Below are 24,254 nucleotides of genomic sequence, written 5' to 3'. Positions count from 1 at the left end.
GGCCCACTTCAGCTCCAAGGCACAGTCGAGGCAGGATTTGTTATCTGTTTTATTGATTAGGCAACTGAGGCTTAGAGAGCTTAGACCCACTCGGAATGGATCACAAAGCACAGATGAGAGCCCAGACCTCCTGTCCCTAACTGCCCTGCAGTTCCCAGAGCCCACTTTGTTTTCTGCTGTCAGCTTCCCACATGGCCAGTCCTCAGAAACACACTGGCATTCAGGTCACCCAACACTGACGTGGGAGCGGGTGAGGAAAGAATTGCAGGGCTTGGGCATGCGGAGCCAGAGCCTGTGGTTCTGGTTGAGTTTCCCTGGTTAACCTTTGAGGGGTCTCAGCCAAGTGTGGCACCGAGTCTGGGCTGCCCAGGCTGTGCATGAGTCCCAGTAACTCTGTCTTCTCTTTTGTGTGTGTGTGTACTTCTATCACACAGAAGAAGAGCGTGATTTCTCCTCCGAGGCCGTTGATCTCCAACCCAGAACTAAAGGGGAGAAGAACCACCCCCAGCATCCAGCGTGGCATCTCTTGTGCCAGGACCAGGGATGACTGGGCCATGGACGCAGATGTCTCCAACCTTCAACTGTTCGCATAGCACACAGGGGACTCGTGGGGGCCACCTGCCACTGCCAGCTGAAACAATACAATGGCAATACTGACATCCTTCATGACGTTTTCCCGACAGACATTCAGGCAGAAAGTGCTGGTGCGTTTTCTGTCTGCAAAGTAGAGGGCCATGCCTCACCAATAGAATAGCTTGGGCCCTGATGACCTGCTCCGAATCCACTCACAGCCAGTGACACTTGCAAAAAACTCCCAAAGCCGTCTTGGGTTTGGCTTCTGCAGCTCTTGACCAATGTGGCCAAAGCTGGACACCTCCTTGGGACACTGGGATTATTCATAAATGCAGCCTGCCCTGACTCTCCCTGAGTAGCATCTGAAGTCTTTGTGAAGGTCATGGATCCTGAACAAAGTGTCAAGGGCACCAAGAAGGCTGAGGGAAGTCCCCGGAAGCGGCTGACCAAAGGAGAGGCCATTCAGACCAGTGTTTCTTCCAGCGTCCCATACCCAGGCAGCGGCACAGCTGCCACCCAAGAGAGCCCCGCCCAAGAGCTCCTAGCCCCGCAGCCCTTCCCGGGCCCCTCATCAGTTCTTAGGGAAGGCTCTCAGGAGAAAACAGGCCAGCAGCAGAAGCCCCCAAAAAGGCCCCCCATCGAAGCATCCGTTCACATCTCACAGCTTCCGCAGCACCCTCTGACACCAGCATTCATGTCTCCCGGCAAACCTGAGCATCTCCTGGAGGGGTCCACATGGCAACTGGTCGACCCCATGAGACCTGGACCCTCTGGCTCCTTTGTGGCCCCTGGGCTCCATCCTCAGAGCCAGCTCCTTCCTTCCCACGCTTCCATCATTCCTCCCGAGGACCTTCCTGGCGTCCCCAAAGTCTTTGTGCCTCGTCCTTCCCAGGTCTCCTTGAAGCCCACAGAAGAGGCACACAAGAAGGAGAGGAAGCCCCAGAAGCCGGGCAAGTACATCTGCCAGTACTGCAGCCGGCCCTGTGCCAAGCCCAGCGTGCTCCAGAAGCACATTCGCTCACACACGGGTGAGAGGCCCTACCCCTGCGGCCCCTGTGGCTTCTCCTTCAAGACCAAGAGTAATCTCTACAAGCACAGGAAGTCTCATGCCCACCGCATCAAAGCAGGCCTGGCCTCAGGCATGGGTAGTGAGATGTACCCACATGGGCTGGAGATGGAGCGAATCCCTGGGGAAGAGTTTGAGGAGCCCACCGAGGGAGAAAGTACAGATTCTGAAGAGGAGACTAGTGCCACCTCTGGTCACCCTACAGAGCTCTCCCCAAGATCCAAACAGCCCCTTCTCTCCAGTGGGCTGTTCAGCTCTGGGAGCCACAGTTCCAGCCATGAACGCTGTTCCCTGTCCCAGTCCAGCACCACCCAGTCACTCGAAGACCCCCCTCCATTTGTGGAACCCTCATCTGAGCACCCCCTGAGCCATAAACCCGAAGACACCCACACGATTAAGCAGAAGCTGGCCCTCCGCTTAAGCGAGAGGAAGAAGGTGATTGATGAGCAGGCATTTCTGAGCCCAGGCAGCAAAGGGAGTACTGAGTCTGGGTATTTCTCCCGCTCTGAGAGTGCAGAGCAGCAGGTCAGCCCCCCAAACACCAACGCCAAGTCCTACGCTGAGATCATCTTTGGCAAGTGTGGGCGAATAGGACAGCGGACCGCCATGCTGACAGCCACCTCCACCCAGCCCCTCCTGCCCCTGTCCACCGAAGACAAGCCCAGCCTGGTGCCTTTGTCTGTACCCCGGACGCAGGTGATTGAGCACATCACGAAGCTCATCACCATCAACGAGGCCGTGGTGGACACCAGCGAGATCGACAGCGTGAAGCCACGGCGGAGCTCGCTGTCCAGGCGCAGCAGCATGGAGTCCCCGAAATCCAGCCTCTACCGGGAGCCCCTGTCATCCCACAGCGAGAAAACCAAGCCCGAACAATCACTGCTGAGCCTCCAGCACCCGCCCAGTACCGCCCCCCCTGTGCCTCTCCTGAGAAGCCACTCAATGCCTTCTGCCGCCTGCACTATCAGCACCCCCCACCACCCCTTCCGAGGTAGCTACTCCTTCGATGACCATATCACCGACTCCGAAGCCCTGAGCCGCAGCAGTCACGTGTTTACCTCCCACCCTCGGATGCTGAAGCGCCAGCCGGCAATTGAATTACCTTTGGGAGGGGAGTACAGTTCCGAGGAGCCTGGACCAAGCAGCAAAGACACAGCCTCCAAGCCCTCAGATGAACTGGAACCCAAGGAAAGCGAACTTACCAAAAAGACCAAGAAGGGTTTGAAAACAAAAGGGGTGATCTACGAATGTAACATATGTGGTGCTCGGTACAAGAAAAGGGATAACTACGAAGCCCACAAAAAATACTACTGCTCAGAGCTTCAGATCGCAAAGCCCATCTCTGCAGGCACCCACACATCTCCAGAAGCCGAAAAGAGTCAGACTGAGCATGAGCCGTGGTCCCAAATGATGCATTACAAACTGGGGACCACCCTGGAACTCACTCCACTAAGGAAGAGGAGGAAAGAGAAGAGCCTTGGGGACGAGGAAGAACCACCTGCCTTTGAGTCCACAAAAAGTCAGTTTGGCAGCCCCGGGCCATCCGATGCTGCTCGGAACCTTCCCCTGGAGTCCACCAAGTCACCAGCAGAACCGAGTAAATCAGTGCCCTCCTTGGAGGGACCCACGGGCTTCCAGCCAAGGACTCCCAAGCCAGGGTCCAGTTCAGAATCAGGGAAGGAGAGGAGAACAACGTCCAAAGAAATTTCTGTCATCCAGCACACCAGCTCCTTTGAGAAATCTGACTCTCTCGAGCAGCCGAGTGGCTTGGAAGGGGAAGACAAACCTCTGACCCAGTTCCCATCGCCCCCACCTGCCCCACACGGACGCTCGGCTCACTCCCTGCAGCCCAAGTTGGTCCGCCAGCCCAACATTCAGGTTCCTGAGATCCTGGTAACCGAGGAGCCTGACCGGCCGGACACAGAGCCAGAGCCGCCCCCTAAGGAACCTGAGAAAACTGAGGAGTTCCAGTGGCCCCAGCGCAGCCAGACACTTGCCCAGCTCCCGGCCGAGAAGCTGCCACCCAAAAAAAAGAGGCTGCGCCTGGCAGAGATGGCCCAATCATCAGGGGAGTCCAGCTTCGAGTCCTCTGTGCCTCTGTCTCGCAGCCCGAGCCAGGAAAGCAGTATCTCTCTGAGTGGGTCCAGCCGCTCAGCCTCATTTGAGAGGGATGACCATGGGAAAGTCGAGGCCCCCGGTCCCTCATCTGACACACGCCCCAAACTCCCGGGCACCCACATGTTGACTGTCCCCAGCCACCACCCGCATGCCCGAGAGATGCGGAGGTCAGCCTCAGAGCAAAGCCCCAACGTTTCCCATTCTGCCCACATGACCGAGACACGCAGCAAATCCTTTGACTATGGCAGCTTGTCCTTGACAGGCCCTTCTGCTCCAGCCCCAGTGGCTCCACCAGCGCGGGTGGCCCCGCCAGAGAGAAGAAAATGCTTCTTGGTGAGACAGGCCTCTCTGAGCAGGCCTCCAGAATCTGAGTTGGAGGCTGCCCCCAAGGGAAGACAGGAAAGCGAAGAACCACAGCCCTCATCCAGTAAACCCTCCACCAAAAGCTCATTGTCCCAGATTTCCTCCACGGCCACCTCACATGGTGGGCCCTTGGGAGGCAAGGGCCCAGGGCAGGACAGGCCCCCATTGGGGCCCACTGTGCCCTACACAGAAGCACTGCAGGTGTTCCACCACCCTGTTGCCCAGACACCCCTGCATGAGAAGCCGTACCTGCCCCCACCTGTCTCCCTTTTCTCCTTCCAGCACCTCGTGCAACATGAGCCAGGACAGTCTCCAGAATTCTTCTCCACCCAGGCCATGTCTGGCCTCCTGTCCTCACCATACTCCATGCCTCCACTTCCTCCCTCCTTATTTCAAGCCCCACCGCTTCCTCTCCAGCCTACTGTTCTGCACCCAGGCCAACTCCATCTCCCCCAGCTTATGCCTCACCCAGCCAACATCCCCTTCCGACAGCCTCCTTCCTTCCTCCCCATGCCATACCCAGCCTCCTCAGCACTCTCTTCTGGGTTTTTCCTGCCTCTGCAATCCCAGTTTGCGCTTCAGCTCCCTGGTGATGTGGAAAGCCATCTGCCCCAGGTCAAAACCAGCCTGGCCCCACTGGCAACAGGAAGTGCTGGCCTCTCCCCAAGCACAGAGTACAGCAGTGATATCCGGCTACCCCCTGTGGCTCCCCCAGCCAGCTCCTCAGCACCTACATCAGCTCCTCCACTGGCCCTGCCCGCCTGTCCAGACACCATGGTGTCCCTGGTTGTGCCTGTCCGTGTTCAGACCAATATGCCATCCTATGGGAGTGCAATGTACACCACCCTTTCCCAGATCTTGGTCACCCAGTCCCAAGGCAGCTCAGCAACTGTGGCACTTTCCAAGTTTGAGGAACCCCCATCAAAAGGGACAACTGTGTGTGGTGCAGATGTGCATGAGGTTGGGCCCGGCCCTTCTGGATTAAGTGAAGAGCAAGGCAGAGCTTTCCCAACTCCATACCTGAGAGTGCCTGTGACATTACCTGAAAGAAAAGGCACTTCCCTGTCATCAGAGAGTGTCTTGAGCCTGGAGGGGAGTTCATCAACAGCAGGGGGAAGCAAACGTGTCCTTTCACCAGCTGGCAGCCTTGAACTTACCATGGAAACCCAGCAGCAAAAAAGAGTGAAGGAGGAGGAGGCTTCCAAGGCAGATGAAAAACTTGAGCTGGTAAAACCATGCAGTGTGGTACTTACCAGCACTGAGGATGGGAAAAGGCCAGAGAAATCCCACTTAGGCAACCAGGGCCAGGGCAGGAGGGAGCTAGAAATGCTGTCCAGCCTGTCCTCAGATCCATCTGACACAAAGGAAATTCCTCCCCTCCCTCACCCCGCATTGCCCCATGGGACAGCCCCAGGCTCAGAAGCTTTGAAGGAATATCCCCAGCCATCTGGCAAACCTCACCGAAGAGGGTTGCCCCCACTGAGCGTGAAGAAAGAAGATTCCAAGGAACAACCTGATCTCCCCTCCTTGGCACCTCCCAGCTCTCTGCCTCTGTCAGAAACGTCCTCCAGACCAGCCAAGTCACAAGAAGGTACGGACTCAAAGAAGGTACTGCAGTTCCCCAGCCTCCACACAACCACTAATGTCAGTTGGTGCTATTTAAACTACATTAAGCCAAATCACATCCAGCATGCAGATAGGAGGTCCTCTGTTTACGCTGGTTGGTGCATAAGTTTGTACAACCCCAACCTTCCGGGGGTTTCCACTAAAGCTGCTTTGTCCCTCCTGAGGTCTAAGCAGAAAGTGAGCAAAGAGACATACACCATGGCCACAGCTCCGCATCCTGAGGCAGGAAGGCTTGTGCCATCCAGCTCCCGCAAGCCCCGCATGACAGAGGTAAGTTCAACCTTGTTTTTCTTCTCATCACTGATTTGCAAAAGCCCTTGGTGAGCTTTTAAAGCCACAGTATCCTCAGGTTCAAGTTGCAGAACTAGAGCCAGATGAGTGTCAGATTGCCTCTCTGAAAGCTGAGGCTGGTAACCTTACAAGGAAACATGTTTATTGAGTTTCTTTGTCATTGTATCCCTCGTATCGTTGGAATGGATACACTTTCAATAAAGTTAGCCATAAAGTGATCCTGCTATCCCATGAACTTCTGTTGTAAAATCAAAGATATAGGCTCAGTAAGAAAACAAGAAATTTACCAAAAGACTGAGTTGGAAAACTTGGCTGACAGGAATGCCTGTAGCAATTTTAGAACTTTATACCTCTCCTTCATTGTATGGATATCCCTGGTCTTGTTAGTCTTTTCCTGCTTTTCTTAATTCTTACATCTGCTGTTTCCATTCTCTAGTACCACTTTAATTCTTCCCATTTCCAAGATTCTATAATTTGGCACAAACAACTCCTGAAATATTCCTTCTTCCTTTTCTGGGAGTAAGACAGCAAATGGAGCTGAGATGCAGTATCCCTCCTTACCAGTGGATGGCAATGCCACTCACAGTTTGACCTATCTGTGCTATGTGGTCAAGAAACGCTAATATTTACTCTTTCATTGCCTTTGATCTGAGGCTACATCAGGAGCTATAAAATGAGCTAGTCCCCTGAAAGCTCAGCAAGTTTGAAATTCAGTAATTTCAAACTTCAGACAGAAACCACCACCATACCCTGACAAGGCCAGCCTAGGGATTTGGATTATGTTGACTTGGCATTTGTGGAATAACAGCTGATCTTGTTTATTGAGCAGCCTCATGGTGCCAGGCACTGTGCTGGGCCCTTGAATCTAGTCACTGTTCACCTCCACCTCTGAAGTAACATAACCATCTCCCTTCTATAGCTTAGGGAACTGAGGGTCAGAGTCTGAGAAAGGTCAAGGTCATCTGGCAAATGTTGGACAAACCCAGAATTTGAACCCAGACCTATCTGACTCCAAAGAGTCTATTTTTCTTCTTTTAATTATTTGAGGAGAGAAAAATCTTAAAAGATGACTGCAAATTTAAAAATATTCATTAGTGTGTCTTCAGACCAGAAGCTCTGACCAAATTAGGTCTAAATTCCCTAAACTAAATTCATATTGTAGATAAGTGAGCAAAACTGTGTTCTATAATTTCCCATGCTCTCATATCTTCCTCTTTTGTCATTGAGCGAACTTTGCGCATTGAATTTGTCCTTAGCTTGACTGGATGTTCTTCACAGAACTGTTTTCTAAATTTATTCCCTAGATGTCTTTGTCAGTCTACATAGATCCCTAACCAAGATTTCCACTTTTGCATTAATGTCATGCTAATTTCCTCTTCAGCATCTCTTACTAGCTGTGGCCACTCCCAAGACGCTGTTATAATTATTCATACTGCTAGCTTTTTGGGTACCTATTATGTACCAAGTACTATGCTAATTGCTACTTTTCTCTTTACAACCAACTTGAAAGTTAGGGTGCAATATCACCATTTCATAGATGAAGAGACCAAAACACAGAGAGGTTAAGTAACTTTCACAAGGCCACACAGTAAATGGCAGAGCCTAGATCAAAACTAGATTTTACTCCAGTGCCTTTTTGAGTTATCTAAGCTGCCTCTAGTTTTTAATGACTGAAAATGTTACAGGCCATTTAAGAGAAAGAAAGTGTTAATTTGGATTTGGCAATTATTTATTTATAATTGGATTTGGCAAGTATTTATTTATAATGCTCCTAAAACCTGTGAACTTTTTCTTGGAATATTCTGTTTGGTTCACTGGCATGTTTCCTGCCAGAATTGCCCCAATCTGGTACATTAGTATAACCGCATGGTCTATGGCTTAAGGCCTTTATACAACTACACCTCTCTCTGGTCTCTGCTAGCATATCTCCAGCGAGAGGAACTCACCATCTCATGATACATTCCAATCCATCTTTGGACAGTGCTGTAAGAAGGCTCTTTATTGTACTGAGCTGACATTTGTCAGCTTGTGGCTTCCATTCTCTGTTAGTAGTTCTGAAAATGTCCTTAGGTCTATCTTAGCATTTTGAAGCTCTTCCAAACCATCTTTGTGCAGGTCTAGGACACCCTATGATGTTTTTGTTTGGTCATAGATACTTTCTTCCACGTATAAACCCTGGAGAAACCCCAGCTTGTTAAGAGTCCACTTTGTAGCCACATTCTTTCCTTTTGCCTCCTTGGTAATCATTTTGACAACAACACAGCACTGTCACAAAGTTATTAAGAACAAGGATTCAGGTGCCAACTTGCCCAGGTTTGAATCCCACTACCTTACCTACTAGCTATGGGATCTTGGGCCAATAACTTAAACTCTCTGAGCCTCGGTTTCATCCTCTGTAAAATAGGGATAATAATAACACTTAGCTCATAGAACTGTGGAGATAATTAAATGAGTTAAGACATGCAGAGTGTGCTTAGAACAGTGCATGCCACATTGGCACTCAGTAAGTATTTTTAGCTATACTTATTCATATGGTTGTCATCAAAAGCTAAAATGGATCCCTGGTCCCTGCTCAATTCCAACACTGTGTTTCCTGGGAGAGTGGTACACTGCCACCCAAACCAGCCTCCTCCAGTGTGGCCCAGATATCACGGCAGGCTGTGAGGGAGAAGCAGTCCGTTTGCCTGTGGGAGGCACCTTGGTCATTCCATGGACAGTCTAGATCACAGGCCAGGGTGGAGTGGAAGTGGTAGGCTCTGAAAACCCAAGGGTATTGCAGAAAACTAGCTGCCTTCTGCCAAAGCAGCAGTCCAGATTCTTGCTCGGTTTCCACTCCCCTCCTCCAAGTCTGAAGAGATTATTTGGTGGTCACTGAGTCATAGAAGTTGGCCCTGGAATGGATCTTCAAGATGGTCTAAATCCCCTCAGACTCTGAGGCCCAGAGAGGTGAAGTCATCCACCAAACAGCAGCTCAGTGTGCCATGGCCTATCTGGCGCTGGAACTCAGATTCCCCGATTCCCAGGCAGGCACCTTTCTATCTAGCCCCATGCTATCCTTGTGGGGGCAGGTGTGGTGGCTGGCACAGGGAACTGCCGTTCTTAGATTGCCCCAGCATCAGGAAATGTGGTTGCTTCATTCACTGGCTGGAAACAGCATGGTTTTTCATGACCTTAATGACAGTGGCGTGAAGTAGGAGGAAATTCTCACTCCCAGCCCCCGCCCTAAGCACAGCATTTCTGCTCCCTAGGCAAGAGTGCACCCACCCCTGACAACACTGCAGCATTTAGAGGACATGTTCTTGGAATAGTGGAAGATGTCCAGGAAGCACAAGGCCAATGCCAGGCCTCCCCTTAAGCCAGCTCTCATCATTGACGCATGGCTCTGTAAAGTGTGTGGGTCCTGCAGGACTAACAGCCCAGAGCTTGCACAGCCTCTCTGTGCCTGTCTCTGTGGTGGAGCTGGGGATGTCCTGCTGGTCAGGGTCCTCAACCCAGCTCCTGGCCTTTGGTACTAGCACAGGAGGGCCAAGGTCCTGGAAGCAAGAGACCTGTGCTGCACTCCCAGCTCTGCCCTCAACTCACTGGGTAACCTTAGCTTTCTGATCTATAAACAAGAACTGGGCCAGTTTATCTCCAAGGCAGAGTGGAGCCTTTGTTCACGTGTTCAACATTATTTAAGCATCTTCTCTGAGACAGGCCCTGTGTGGGGTTCTGCGGTGCCCAAGGAGACCAAGATGAGGACCTGTCACCAGGAGTTCCCAGACTAGTGTGAAAGACAGATAACAAACACAGGTCTTATGGGAGGTTAACCTGAAAGAGACAGGGTTCCAGCTGTAACACCAACTAATGGCATGGCCTTGGATAAGGGACTTCTCTCTGGGGATCAGTTTCCTTAATTCTGTAAAGTGGGGCGAATAGCACCTCTTCATGGAGGAGTGTGAAGATTACATATGTGTACTTTGTGCAGTGCCATATAAGGCATGATGATTAGCATTGCATTCGTGGCTGAGGATGCACTTTTAACCAGCAATGATTTTGTCATTCCTGCGGTGGGCCAGGTTCACCTCCCTTCGCTGGTTTCCCCGGAAGGCCAGAAAGATCTAGCTAGAGTGGAGAAGGAAGAAGAGAGGAGAGGGGAGCCGGAGGAGGATGCTCCTGCCTCCCAGAGAGGGGAGCCGGCGAGGATCAAAATCTTCGAAGGAGGGTAAGACTCATGTTTGGTTTTCATCGTCTGCTTCCCGTGGAATAAGAGCTGGTGCCCATCGGTGTTCACGGGCAACAGTGGCTCAGTTGACAAGGGCTCTGCCCACAGGTGCCCTGTGGTCCCAGCGATGCCTTTCAGCAGACATCACCTTCCTGGGACTCTCAGGACCCTCTGTTTAAGAATGCCATGGGGTTTCTTGGTGGGGATGGGCAATGCTGGGTATTTGTTGAGGATCTGGAGGGGTCTGGGTCTTTCTCCAGCCCTTCATTTTCTCAGATCCTGGCCAGATTTCTAGTCCCTGCATTGGGTTGCCATCCCAGTATCCCAGCAAATGTCCAGACTCCTGTCTCTCTTGACATGTATTCTCCAAAAGTCACCTCTGTACTGCCCAATGGCCATCTTGGCATGTCTGGTTTCCCACGGGGCACTCGGGCTCAGCCGACTAGGCTATTTGCAGGGCTGATTGCACACTGTATGCACCTGGTGTTTCCACTGGTCCCCATCCTGACTGGCTGGGGCCCAGGACTCATCGGTTGGTGAATATTTTGAATATCATTCCTAGTTATTCACCTTTGATGCTTGACTTTGGGAAACCAATGGTCTAAACGTTTCAGAGCTCACAGCTTCGGGGACTGTCTGGGCTCTGGAAGGGTGCCTTGTTTCAGACGTGCTTTGTGGAAGTTCTGTGCCGCTGTGTTTTGTGTGGCCACGTGTTTGCTTCCTGGGATTTGGGTGTCTGTGAGCAGGTCCCGTGGCGTCTGTCTCAGGGTCCTGTGTCTGTGTCCCTGGTGTGATCAGGGTGGCCTGGTCCTGCACAGCCCTGAAGGACAACAACATAGAGGAAGATGTGCTTCCTGTGGAGGACAGTCCCCATGAGCCGGGGCCAACACGGCTGTCACTGGGGGCCTCTGATCCTCTAGCACCTGCAAGCGCCTAACTCACAGGGTCAGCATGGGAGACACGGGAGTCCTCCGTAAGGTTGGGGGACAACAGAGACTGCCATCCTCCCCAGGGCCACCAGTTGGCATCTTCTGGTGGCACTGACCAGTAGGGGCTCTCAGGAGGGAGGGTGCTTGGAAATGTGGGGAGCACGGTGGTCAGTGATGGGAAGGGGGCCAGGGGTAGCAAAAGACCCTGAAACCTACTGTCTAAAATACCAATAGCGGCTACGCTGAAAAAAACTGGACCAAAGGTCTTCAACAATGCCAACCCTCTTTCCGTTTGGGGATGGACGCAGTTCCTCCTGCTGTTTGGTTAGAGCGCCCTCGTGTGTCTCTGTGTTCTCATGCCACTGGGTCCCTTAGAGGCCACACAGAGGCAGGATTGATGAAACGCCTGCTCCCAGGGACTGGCCCTCTTCCTTCTTGCTTTAGAGGCTCTCTGTGGGCTCTGAGGACTGCTGAGTGTTTCGTGGTGTCCCAGGAGCTTGCCCCAGCAGCGTTCTGTATGCGCCTGAGGAGGTTCGCATCTTCCCTGAGAGGCAGGTGCTCTGAGACCTCGGGAAGCCTGAGACTCCAGAAAGGCAGCTGGCAGGAGCCACTCCCCTCCCAGCTTCCTGCTGGATGTCTCTGCCTACAGGGTCTGCATTGGCTGAAGGAGGGGAAAGATCACCCACGAGTCCCCTTCTCCTCTTCCTCCAGCCGGCATGGGTCCTGCTCCCTTTCCACCTCCTTCCAGGTCTTCACTCAGTCCCACCTGCTCTGCTTCAGAATCCTCCTCTCGGTTGAGTTCTGTCATCTCTGCCCCACTTACCTCTGTTCTGCCTGAGACTAGCCCCCCAGTTCTCCAGCCCTCAGTTTCCTTATTTGTAAAAAGGGGAGAATAACGTTTGTAAAAGGGGGAAAATAACATGTGGGATTTTCAGAAGACCCTGTGAGACCCTATGTGAAGTCTATAGTTCATAGCTGCTAAAAAAAATGGACATTGGTGCATTTTACCACTAGTATATCCATTTCATCAATCTCCGTCTCCCACTCTATTCTGTCAGCTATGGAAGGTATCCTCTCCCTTTCAACTTGTCACATGCAATTTGAGCACTTACGGAATTCATTATAGTGTCAGATCCTTTCCTCCCCCAGCCTGGCTGTCTCAAGCTGGGACCGTGCCTCCCACCCTCACTTCTGGTGATTCTTCTACATTCATGGTTGTCTTAGGGCTGGCGTCACCCACCAGAGTGTTTGGAAATGGTGAAGGAGAGGGGAGGGCATTTTGGTTGCCACATAACCTAGGACACCTCGGCATTTCAGGGATGGGGCCGGAGATGCTGACCTTCCAGTCCACCAACCTTGCAACCTCTTGTTCCCCCAAATTGCGAAGGGTGCCCCCACCCAGAATCACTGGGCACACTTCTCTGCAGTCCCACAGTTTTGCCTTAGACTCAGTTCTTCCTTTTATTTATTTCTTTCTTTTTTAATACAAAGAACACGTGTATTTCACTCCTGTACACATTTGAGAAGGGTCTCCCATGGAGCTCTGTTCCTAAGATCCAGGCCAGTAGAGGCTGAGAGAGGAAGAAGAAAAAAATGGTTCCACCTAGAAGCTTCTGCTCACATTTAAATGGCCAGAGCAAGTCATGGCCTCACCTAATTCCGTGGGAGTAGAGAAGTGCATTCCTACTGTGTGCTTGGGAGAACCTGAAATATTTGATAGATATCATGCTCGTGACTACTCAAGTTGGTTTAACATACATCTGTAGCTTGTTATGTTTACTCAACAGTGTTTTTGACATGCCTCCATGTTGATACATGTAGGCCTAGTTCACGATGAATCAGTAAGCCAGACACAAAAGAGTAGATGCTGTGTGAGTCCAACATACGTGAGTCTTTTTATCTCTAATTAAACTCGCCTTACTTTCTTTCTTGACCTCCATTTCAGCAACTGATCAATTTATTAATTCATCAAGGAGGAGGATCTGTTTAATCAGTGCCTTTTGGGTGTTCTGTGCCAGAAAATGCAGTGGCCCATGGGAGTTAAATGTCATCCTGCCCTCAAGGTGCTTGGGGACTACACCAAGGTGGCAACACAAGACCCAGTGCTAAGGTGGGGATGGCCAGGGCTATGAAGCTCACAGCAAGGGAAAGATGCCTGGGGGATGGAATAGCCAGAGAGGGCTTCCCAGAGGAGGTGGGGCCAGGCCCGGAAGGGCGGGCAAGACCCAGACAGGTGGAGAGGAAGGTTAAGCTGCCCAGCAGTCCACCTGCTACAGGTGTGATGGCAGCTCCTGTACCTGATCAGTGAGACTCACTTCCTCTTGCCTTGAGCATTCTCCCTTGCTGGCGTCACCCATCTCCTTAGCTTCCAGCCTCATCTCTGTGCCAACATTGCTACATCTGGGTCTCCAGCCAGGACCTCACCCCTGAACTGCAGACACTGGTTTTGGTGCCTCCTGGGCATTTTTGCCTGGGAAACACAACACCTCACACTTAACATGTGCAAACCAAGCCTTCCACTTCCCACCAACAGCATCTCCTTCCACATCCAGATCTCAGGTGATACACCCAGCCCTTCACACTCAGAACTTTAACATTGTCTTGGATGCCTTCTCCCCCTTTCCAATTAGTCCCCCAATCCTGGTGTCTGCATGAAGTAGTCAGTGACTCAGTGTGGTCTCTTTATTCCCTCTGCCACTGCTCTGGCCACCCTATCTCTGGAGTTCCAATGTTGGTACCACTGAGCATCACTAAACATGATTCTGCCTGTGTCATGCTTTCCTCCAAAGCCATCTGTGGCTGCCTCACCTACAGGATCCAGTTTAAACTCAGTTTGTGAGTGCTGACCTCAGAATCTGACCTGCTCCTGTCGCCCTTCACCTTTTGCTGCCTGCTGGGCCCTGCCATTGCCAAATCCTACTCAGCCTTCAAAAGCCAGTACTCAGCCCTGTTACTCTAACAAGCCTTCCAAATCCCTCCACACTCTGTAGTTCTTTGTGTTACTTCTGTCATAACCCTGGTGCTAAGATCCATTTCTGTCTCCTCCCAAGTCCCTTCTTGGGTAATGCTTTGCACACACAATGCATCAGTCTCTATTTATTGCACTAGTTTCCTGGCACATGGCCCTCTCTGCATTTCCCATCACTTCCACACCTGAACAAAGCCCGCATTTCCCAGGCAGCCTCTGGGAGTGCCCATCAGGGATGTGATGGCTCTCTCACCCAGCACCCGTGCATTTGCCTTGGTTGTTTAGAATGGCTTTTTGTTAAGCAGTGTTGTCTCCACACACACAAAGTTATATTGTTTCTTGAAGGTAATGACTATATTGTCTTAACTCAAGTTCACTTGTCGCAAGGAAAGCTGGGAATTCAGCCCAGCGGGCTTACATGGAAGAGGAAGAGACTGGAATTGATAGGAAGCACCTGGCTGACCAAGCCCAGTTGGGTGGTATGTTGTTAGGGCTTAGGTCCAAAGGGAATGATAAGTTCAGATGGTGAGATCCCAGGATTCCATGCCAGATCCTGCCTGCTGCAGGACTCAGCTTCTGCACCTCCTGTGGGAGGGCATTGGCTCCCATCCCACCTCACCTACCTCAGTACCTCACTCCAGCCATTGCCACTCTCCTAGGCCATTCAAGTTAGCATACCCAGACTTAAGGTTTCCACCTTAAAAACATTTTGACTGAAGGGCCATATTGCCAGATTTCTCTGTTTCCTTTAAAGAAAAACCCCGTAAGAAGTTGACCGTGTTCCTCACCTCTGTATCTTTCCTCCTGGCTTCTCTCAAATGTATTCAAGGTGGGCCTTTGGGCTCCTCACACCTCAGAAGCTGCTCTTATCCAAGTCAATGGTGACCCTCACCTTGCAGAAGTCAGTAGTCAGTTCTCACTTCTATTCTTTCCTGAGCCATCAGCAGCATTTGACACAGTTAATCCTTCACTCGTCCATGCAGGACTTTGTCCTCTTGGTTTCCTGGACACTGTCTGTTTAGTGTGTTTTCACACTGCTATAAAGAACTGCCCAAGGCTGAGTAATTTATAAAGAAAAGAGGTTTAATTGACTCATTCACATGACTGGGGAAACCTCAGGAAACTTACAATCATGGTGGAAGGTGAAGGGGAAGCAAGGCACCTTCTTCACAAAGCGGCAGGAAGGAAAAATGCATGCAGGAGGAACTACCGAATGCTTATAAAACCATCAGTCTCATGAGAACTCACGCACTGTCACCAGAATGGCATAGGGGAAACTGCCCCCATGATTCAATCACCTCCGCCTGGTCTCTCCCTTGACACATGGGGATTATGGGTAATCACAATTCAAATGAGATTTTGGGTGGGGACACAGGCAAACTATATCACTGTCTTTCTTGATCTTCCTCTTCCTTGACTGGTTGCACTTCCTCACCATCTTCAGTGAGTCCATGATCGCCTGATTGCTGAACCCCCATGTGGCCCAGCCCCAGGCTCCGTGCTCTTCCTCTAAACTCAGTCCCATGGTGAGCGATACACCATCTACGGGTTGATGACACTCAGACCCTTATCTCCAAGGCCTTCTCCCCTGAACTCTGGGTCATACATCCAACTTCGTATCTGGGAGGGGGTCCACCTGCACATCAGTGAACCCACCCTTTGTCCACAGCACAGTGCATACTGAAGAACTGTGACTCGGGCCTCTTTGACATTCCTTAAAGAAATTATTTTAAAAGTTTATTTAATTCAGTATTATTCCAGTTGAAGGGGTTACATTTTTAACGAATGTACTTTTATATCTCATCTATTTCTATAGCTGAATTAATTTTTATCCAAGTCTTAAGAGTTCATGCAGTGTACGCACCACGTTTTTTTGACAGTGCATTCATATGTGTTGAAGTGTGTGTGTGTGCCTGTGCATGCGCACACATGCCTGTGTGTTTCATGAAATAGTAGCTTGGAGAGAATAGTGTTAGTTTTTAAAAATCTAAAGATTATTTTCTTTTCTAATAATTTTTTACAAATCCATTTCTCCTTGGACTTTGAAACCCAGAAGTGTAGCATAATTTTCAGCCTAAACGTCTGCTCTGTCTTGTCCCATTTTGCTGTGAACTCCAGATTTAGAGTTATGTCTTTGGGAATATTTGTTACCTCTGTGTATTTATTGGGGAACAAATTGATTAAACTATGAATTAAGTAAATGGTAATAAGTTGGAAACTTTTGGATAGGTGTGTAAAAAATAAAGACAGTAAACTACTCTAAGAACCCAGACAGGAGCAAAACCACATACCACAGGAGGGTTGGTGGCATGGAGGTTGGGAAATATATAACATAGGCAGACAAACTGTGCCCATGACCCTCACTTGCTGCATATCTCTTTAAAGTCTTTTAGGTGGTCAAAGATTGGTGTATTAGTCAGTCTTGCATTGCTATAAAGAAATACTTAAGACTGGGTAATTTATAAAGAAAAGAGGTTTAATTGACTCCTAGTTCTGCAAGCTATACAGGAAGCATGATACTGGCATCTGCTCGGCTTCTGGGGAGGCCTCAGGAAACTTTCAATCATGGCAGAAGGTGAAGGGAAAGCAGGTGCGTCTTACCTGGCGGGAGCAGGAGCAGGAGCAAGAACGGGAGGGAGGCACACAATTTTTAAACAACCAGATCTCAGAACTCACTATGGTGATGACAGCATGGAGAAGGGATGGTGTCACCGCCCCCCCAGGCCCTACCTCCATTACTGGGGATTACAATTTGATGTGAGAGTTAGGCAGGGACACAGATCCAAACCATATTCTGGGGAAAGTCATCTTCTGAAGGAGAGTGGCAAAGTCACTCATTCAGTTAAGCGAGATGGACGTTCTGCACAGGCAGTTTCATTTTTCTAGATGCTTGGGCCCAAAGCCACTCTGTCTCACATCCTTAGCAAATCCTGGCAGCTTGGCCCTGAAACTGATTCTAGAATCTGCCCATTTTTCCCCACCTCTGCGTCAAGCCACTGGTAGCTAACATCTGGGTGATCACAATATCCTACAGTATCCTGCTCCCACCTTCCCCAGTGTGGTCCGTTCTCAGCCCAACAACAGTGATCCTGTTAAGGTCCCCACACCCTGCTGCTCCTATGCCGTGTCCCCCAAAGCCCTCACAGGCCTGCATGTGCCGGCTCCAGCTCCTCCCTGACCTCTGCCTATGGCTCTCCCTCTGCTCCCTGGGCTTTGGCCAAGCTCTGCTCTTTGTAAGACAAGCTTCTGCCCCAGGGCCTTTGCACTTGCTGTGCTCTCTGCCTGGAGCCCTTTTTCCAGAGACTCCCATGGCCCCCTCACTTCCCTCCATCACCCTTCAGTGAAGCCTTCCCACACTACCTACGATGAATTTGCACACTCCATGGCACTTCTTACCCCTTCCTTTCCTGCTTCATTTTTCTCCAGGTATTTACTAGCTTGCTTCTGTTTCCTCCACCAGATTGTAAACTCTGTGAGAGGGCAGGAACTATGTTTTGTTCATTGCTGTGTCCCCAGTGCTGAGAATAGTGCCTGGCACATGGGCAGTGCTGGGGAATATCTATTAAATGAAGGAATCTTCCTCCAACGTGCTCAAGATTGTCTGAGACCTTGGGTGAGAGGGCAGGTCCCTGAACTCTACAACTCTTAGAATCTGGGAGCAGAATTGGGACTCTGGGTCTCAGGAAGGATCAAGGACACAATCAAGGCCAAACCAGGCCAGTGAGAACCCATCCATCAGCCTGAAGGCAGGCTTGGTCTGGGGAAGGTGAAGTCAGATGGCCTCTGTTATGGGGCAGGCTCTGGGGTTGGGAGCCAAGGACTCTTCCTTGCAAACCATTCTGCTCTGCAGGTGTTCAAGGTAAAAATGAAATACATAATGCTAGAAAGGGCTGGCTTGTGGGCCACCGGCTCCCAGGCCAGGGCCTTCTCTGAGCAGAGCCTTTTGTGTTCTAGAAGCCGAGAGAATGGGTCCTGGGTTCTCAGCTCTGGATGAGGGACTGCTCTTCTCCTGGGGTGGGTCTCGGCTATCAAGGCCCTGCCTTATTCCTGAGGCCCAGCACCTTGCTCTCTCTTTAATTCTCAGGCCTTTCCCCAGAAATGTAGATGTGCAGCTCTGAGCATGGCCCAATGGGCTGGGGAGTGAAGTGTCCAACCCCCATCACATGAGCCCACGCTGGGCTTTTTCTTCTTTTTCTTTATGCCTCCAAATCCTGTTGCCCCCTTTCTCCTGGGGAATATAACCCAGACTTTGGGAAGGAGGTAGTGGTTGTCAGGGCAGTGGGGAGAACAGGATCCTGAAAGCCCAGGTGAGACATCAATGGTTTAGACCAGGAACATGGCAGCGAAGATGGAAAGAGGAGCTATAGGACTTCTGATGGCTATGGAGGCTGAGAGAGAAGCCTCCACTTGAGACTGACTACCGTATTTCTTGTAGTAACCACTACAAGTGGATGGTGGTGCCCTTTATGGGGTGAGAAGGGATGGAGGAGGGGACTGAAAAATAGGTCTGGGGACAGGGAGATCAAAACTTGGTCATGTGACTTTTGAGATGCCAGGCCAAGTGGAGACGTTCAGGGAGACATTTGACAATTGGATAGATGAGCCTGGCCCTCAGAGGAGAGGCCTGAAGTTGAATACACTCTTGAGAGTTGTCAGTGTATAGATGCGATTCAGTGCTATAGGCCAAGATGGGGCCACCTGGGGGGAGGTGGAGAAGAGAGAAAAGAAAAAGGCATCCAGGACTGATCCCAGGATACCAGCATTTCAAGGGCAGACAGAGACACTGCTGCAGAAGAGATTGAGGAGGAATTGCCAGAGCAGCAGGAAGAGACCCAGACAAATGTGAAGCCTGGAAGCAAAGAAAAGAGAGTGTTCAAGGAGGAAGGAGGCTCAGCCCGGTGAGGACGGGCATGTGGCACGTGCCCATTCAACAGGGCCCTGTGCAGGTGACTGGTGACTGATGGGAACTGTTTCCATAGCGATGCAACCCTGTTGGTATGGGCCGAAATGAGGAGTGGAGGTGCCTGTGTAAGCGTTGTCCTAAGAGGCTGGCTGTGGAGGAAAGCAGCACAAGTTGGGGAGGTGGTGCCTGGAGGGTGTGTAAGCTAGAGCAGGCAAGTGTTTGAACCCAGAGGTCCTCATGTGTGTTTGCTGCAAGGAATGCCTTCTAGCAAGAGGCAGGTGATGATACCAAGGAGAGAAGGGGCAGGGGGCAGGAGCAAAGCCCTGGGGACCTGCGGGGGCATTGATGAGAAGAAGACACTTCCCTGGTCACGATAGGAGGAAGGGAGGATGCTGGTTTGGGGGTGAGCAGTGGGAAGGATTCTCTCAGCCCCATTCCAGGCCGCTTTTCACTATTCCAGGCCACCTGTGGGCTTGAGGACTTCATTCACCACGGGTTTGTGAATGGCCGTTTTGAAACCAGAGGAGAAAATTTCTGTACCCAGGAAACCACTTAGACTCTTGGAAATGTTATTCCTCCATAAAGATGATCCTCCAATAAAAATCTCCAGTGTTAGTCTAGCTAGGGTGACTGTGCTGGCCTTCTGGATTTCCTCTGAGGACTCAAAGGACTTCCCAGGGAACACTCACTCCAGTCATCAGAGACAACTGATGATGTACTGTGAAACCCAAGTCATGGATGATTAAAAAATGTGAAAAGCGAAGCGGAAAGAAAAAGACATATTGATCATTGGGCAGACTGAGTGTCTGAGTACGCTGGACCCAGAACCCTCCAGAGCTCTGAGGCCTGTCAGGGAAGATCTCTTTGCATCGTATTAAAATTTAAAAGGAGACTTTTTTTCAAGCGGGTACAGCCATAGGTTCCTGGGTAGAGGGGTCTCGGGCAGCCCCTGGTAATCCCCTGAGAGCTACAACGAGGATGTAGCATCCTCTGGGCCTGGACACCGTCTGCCTGGATCCTGGCCTCTGTTTCTGTCCTGGGGAATCAGGCTGGGCTCCCAGGAGGAAGCTGGCTTCTCTCTGTCCCTCTCCTGTGGGAAAAGCAGCCTCTTAGGCCTCTTAGAGAACAGAGGCATACGTGCTCGCTTGCTCTCTTTCTCTCTCTCTCTCTCTCTCTCTCTGTTTGTGTGTGTATGTGTGTGTGTGTGTGTGTGTGTCTTTTGGTTTTTATCAAAGTTACACATGTCTGGAGTTTAAAGAGTCAAATATTTCCATAGGTTTTGTTGTGGGAAGCAGCAGTACTCTTTCTCTTTGCTCCACATTTTCTCCCCGCCCAACCCCCACCCACCCGCTGGTCACCACTCCCAGAAGCAGTACCTTTCATCTCTTTTAGCGGATTGTCTTGGTTTGCCATATCTCTACATAATGTGCTCTGGTTGCCCGTGACTTGGTTTCTCAGCTTCAGCATTATCTGTAGGCTCCGAAGCCTTTCCCCTGTTTGCATTCCACCTCCCGCCACCTCCCCATCCTCTCATTAGTGTTGTATCATAAATGGCACGTGTATACATATGTAACAAACCTGCACATTGTGCACAGGTACCCTAGAACTTAAAGTATAATAAAATAAATAAATAAATAAAGATTTGACCCAAAGAAAAAATAAAAATAATCATAATTCACAGCCAAGCCATAAAGTGAACCATGATTACTTTCCTTTGCTGTTTTCACTGTGTATTATCATGGTATGTATGTGTGCTTAATTGCACTTCGTTTTCTATACATTTGTTACTAATTCAATCCCAGATTCCCACCTCACCCAAATTTCCCCTCAAGACGTTGGAGGTTTTCAGCGGCTCCTGACGCTCTGTGTATCCTGTCTTGCTGAGACAGGGGCTCCGCTGAGTTGTCTGATGGCTCCTGACTGCCCTGGGGCTCCCTTCTCCGTGGTGGTGCACTCTTATCCAGCGAGCTCCCTCCACCCACTCCCGGAGGTCCTCTCTGCCTCCTGTATTGGGTCTCCTCTTTCCGGAACCTTGGGTCTTCCTTTTCCTTGGTTTCCATCCTCATCTTACAGAGACCATCCTTCAGTGTGGTCTTCTTCAGAGAAAATGTGTGAGAGGGAAATACTTTGATCCTTCATATATCTGAAAATGCTGGAAATGTCTTTATTCTATTTTGCAGTCGACTGAAATCTATGATAGAATTCTGGGTTGGAAATCATTTTGCTTCAGTGTTGTGAACACATTGCTCCATTGCCATCTAGCTTCCTGGGTTGCTCTTAAGAGCTCCAAATCCATTCTGAGTCCTGTTGCATTCTTTAGGGTCCTGTCTTAGAATCTTCTCTACAACCCTAGAACATGACATCTCACAGTGATGGGTCTTGGTGTGGGTCAGTTTTCTCACTCAGTGGCTCCTTCGGTCTGGTAATTCTAGAATTTCTGCTTTAAGAAAATGTCTTGAGTTCTTTGATTATTTCCTCTCCTCTGTTTTTTTCTTCTCTCCCTCTGGAACTGCTATTATTGAGGCCTTGGCCCTCCTATCTGTTTACTCTGATTTTCATACCCTCTGTCACATTTTCCATTGCTTTGTCTTTTTGCTGGATTCTCTGAGTACGTCCCTCCATTTTGTCTCCATCCATTCTATTGAGTTTTTTATTATTGTTGTTGTTGTTGTTTGAGATGGAGTCTTGCTCTGTCGCCAAGCTGGAGTGCAGTGGCATGATCTCGGCTCACTGCAGCCTCCACCTCCTAAGTTCAAGCAGTTTTCCTGCCTCAGCCTCCCGAGTAGCTGGGACTACAGGCACCCACCATGCCTGGCTAATTTTTTGTATTTTGAGTAGAGACGGGGTTTCACCATGTTAGCCAGGCTGGTTTCGATCTCCTGACCTCATGATCCACTCTCTTCAGCCTCCCAAGTTTTTGATTTCTACTGTCACATTTTTAGTTTTCAAGAGTTTTTTTTTCTTGAATGTTCCTTTTAATAGCATCCTGTTCTTGTTTGATAGACTCTACTATCTTATCTTTCCAAGGCTATTAACGTTAGTTGTTATGAGTGTTACTCGGTTTTTTTGGCTTTGTTCTTATTCTGTTTTTAGGTTTTTCTCCTGCATGGTTTCTGTTTCTCTCAAGTGCCCCTGTATTGTGTGTGTGTTTGGTCTCATTTCTCAGACGTATGATAGCCTTTGGTGTCTTCTCATGTTTAAGAGTGGAGGGGCTCAAAGATGATTGGAAGCAATGAGTGAGGCTCTTTGACAGCGAGTTCCCCGTAGCTGCCTGCCGAGGCTGTTTCGTCAGGGAGTCTTCAAAGGCGGTGCCTTTCTTCTTGAGCAGAATCAATCCCCAGGAAGGCTCAGTCTCCCTCTTGGAGGTTGAAGGGTCTACTTCCCACGTTCTGGAAGCCACAGGAAAAAGTCAGGGAGGAGGAGAAAAAGGAGGGGTCTCTGCAGCCAGTCTGCATGCATTCCCACTACTTTTTTTTTTATTTTTACTTATTTATTTATTTTTGAGATGGAGTCTCTCTGTCACCCAGGCTGGAGTGCAGTGGCATGATCTCGACTCACTGTGACCTCCGTCTCCTGGGTTCAAGCGATTCTCCTGCCTCAGCCTCCTGAGTAGCTGGGATTACAGGTGCATGCCACCATGCCCAGCTAATTTTTGTGTTTTTAGTAGAGATGGGATTTCACCATGTTGGCCAGGCTGGTCTCAAACTCCTGACTTCAAGTGATCTGCCCACTTCAGCCTCCCAAAGGGCTGGGATTACAAGTGTAAGCCACTGAGCCTGACCCCCACTATTTCTTTATGGCACCCCTGCCATGCCCTCAGTCTGCCTGACGTCCCCCCTCAAAAGGGCTCAGTTTCAACTTGTGCAGAGAAGAACCCTCCAGGCTTTCTCTTGGGTGGGGGGAGGGGAGTCTCCTGAGCTGCTGGAGTTGAGGAGGGGATGGGAATCTGATAGCTTCTAACAAGACTTTCCACCAATTGTCCTTACCTCGGTTCCCTCCACCCCAACCTGCAGAGGCTTTGAGGGATCCTGGGATGTAAGTCAGATTGGTTCCCAGATTTCCCTGCTGCAGGCTTGGGGATTCTGTCTTTTCCACTCATTCATCTCTTTCCAGCTTCCAAAAGTTTACTGTTAGTCTCCCATCCCATTCTCCTCTTCCCTGTGGGTTTATTATACAAGAAAGAAAAAAAAAGAAAAGAAAAGAAAAGAAGGAAAGGAAAGGAAAGGAAGAAAAGAGAAAGAAAGAAGGAAAGAAAGAAAAGAAAGAAAGAAAGAAAGAAAGAAGGAAAGAGGAAGGAAGGAAGGAGAAAGAGGAAGGAAGAAAGGAAGGAAGGAAGAGAAAGAAAGAGAGAGAGAAAGAGAAAGAGAGGAAGGAAGGAAGGGAGGGAAGGAAATGGAAAAGAAAAGAAAAGAAAAGGAAGAAAGTTTTTTCCCACTATCTTTAATTAAAGACTGCCAGTAAGGTGGTATTCAAATATTTTTTAGCCATGCAGCTCATTCTTCCAAAGAACTCTTCAAGAAATGTCACCCTCTCAGCCCCACCCCCAGACTCCAGGGGCCTAGTGGGACCTCCCTGAACTTGTAGGACTTGGAGGCACAAGTGGGAACCTGACAGTGCTCTGGAACGTGTTTGGGCTTTGAACTGATTCAGAGTCAAATTCTAGCCTTACTTCCAATAATTACTGGCCAGTTCCTTTGCTCTTTGAACCTTAGTTTCTTCATCTAAATAGAGATAACGATACCCATTTCCAGGGTCCTTTTGAGAACTAATAGCAAGATAACATGGACTTGTTTATCCCAGGTCCAACATACAGAAAGTATACAAGTGTTCAGCAAAGGGAGTCTTCCTTCCTCCTTCATAGTTCTTTCCTTCCTTCCCTCTTCTTCTTCTTTCCCTCCACTAGCATGATTCTGATTTTCTTCAGGCTAAGATGGTCTTTCTGCCCAAGGAGTAGAGAGGTGCTGTCTTTGTGTGTCTTTGGTGGCCATGTGTGAATGGCACATCATAGAAGAGAGAAAAGTCTGCGCCAGTTCTGTAAATGCATTCACCCACGGACAGTAATAATGAAAACTAAAATGCAAAATGAATATGGGTTGGGCATTGTGGCTCACACCTGTAATCCCAGCACTTTGGGAGACCATGGCAGGTGGATCCCAGCACTTTGGGAGACCATGGCAGGTGGATCCCAGCACTTTGGGAGACCATGGCAGGTG

General features: G+C 49.9%; 1 protein-coding gene across 2 annotated transcripts in view; it reads left to right on the top strand.

Moving 5' to 3' along the window:
- The first annotated feature begins 934 nt into the window (after positions 1 to 934).
- The window catches only part of HIVEP3 (human immunodeficiency virus type I enhancer binding protein 3), a 69,398-nt gene continuing 46,078 nt past the window's right edge, over positions 935 to 24,254 (top strand). Inside the window, exons 1-2 of one of the 2 annotated variants that reach the window (XM_012001719.1) lie at positions 935 to 6,016; positions 10,096 to 10,241. In XM_012001719.1, coding sequence (XP_011857109.1) covers positions 956 to 6,016; positions 10,096 to 10,241 — 5,207 coding nt within the window. In that variant the 5' untranslated portion in view covers positions 935 to 955. The remainder of the gene's footprint in view (positions 6,017 to 10,095; positions 10,242 to 24,254) is intronic. The other variant, XM_012001718.1, reaches the window with a different exon arrangement.

Source organism: Mandrillus leucophaeus, unplaced genomic scaffold (genome assembly GCF_000951045.1).
Source record: "Mandrillus leucophaeus isolate KB7577 unplaced genomic scaffold, Mleu.le_1.0 Scaffold67, whole genome shotgun sequence".
Lineage (NCBI taxonomy): Eukaryota > Metazoa > Chordata > Mammalia > Primates > Cercopithecidae > Mandrillus > Mandrillus leucophaeus.
Note: the sequence above shows the minus strand (reverse complement) of the source record. Positions and strands in the feature narration are given on the sequence as shown.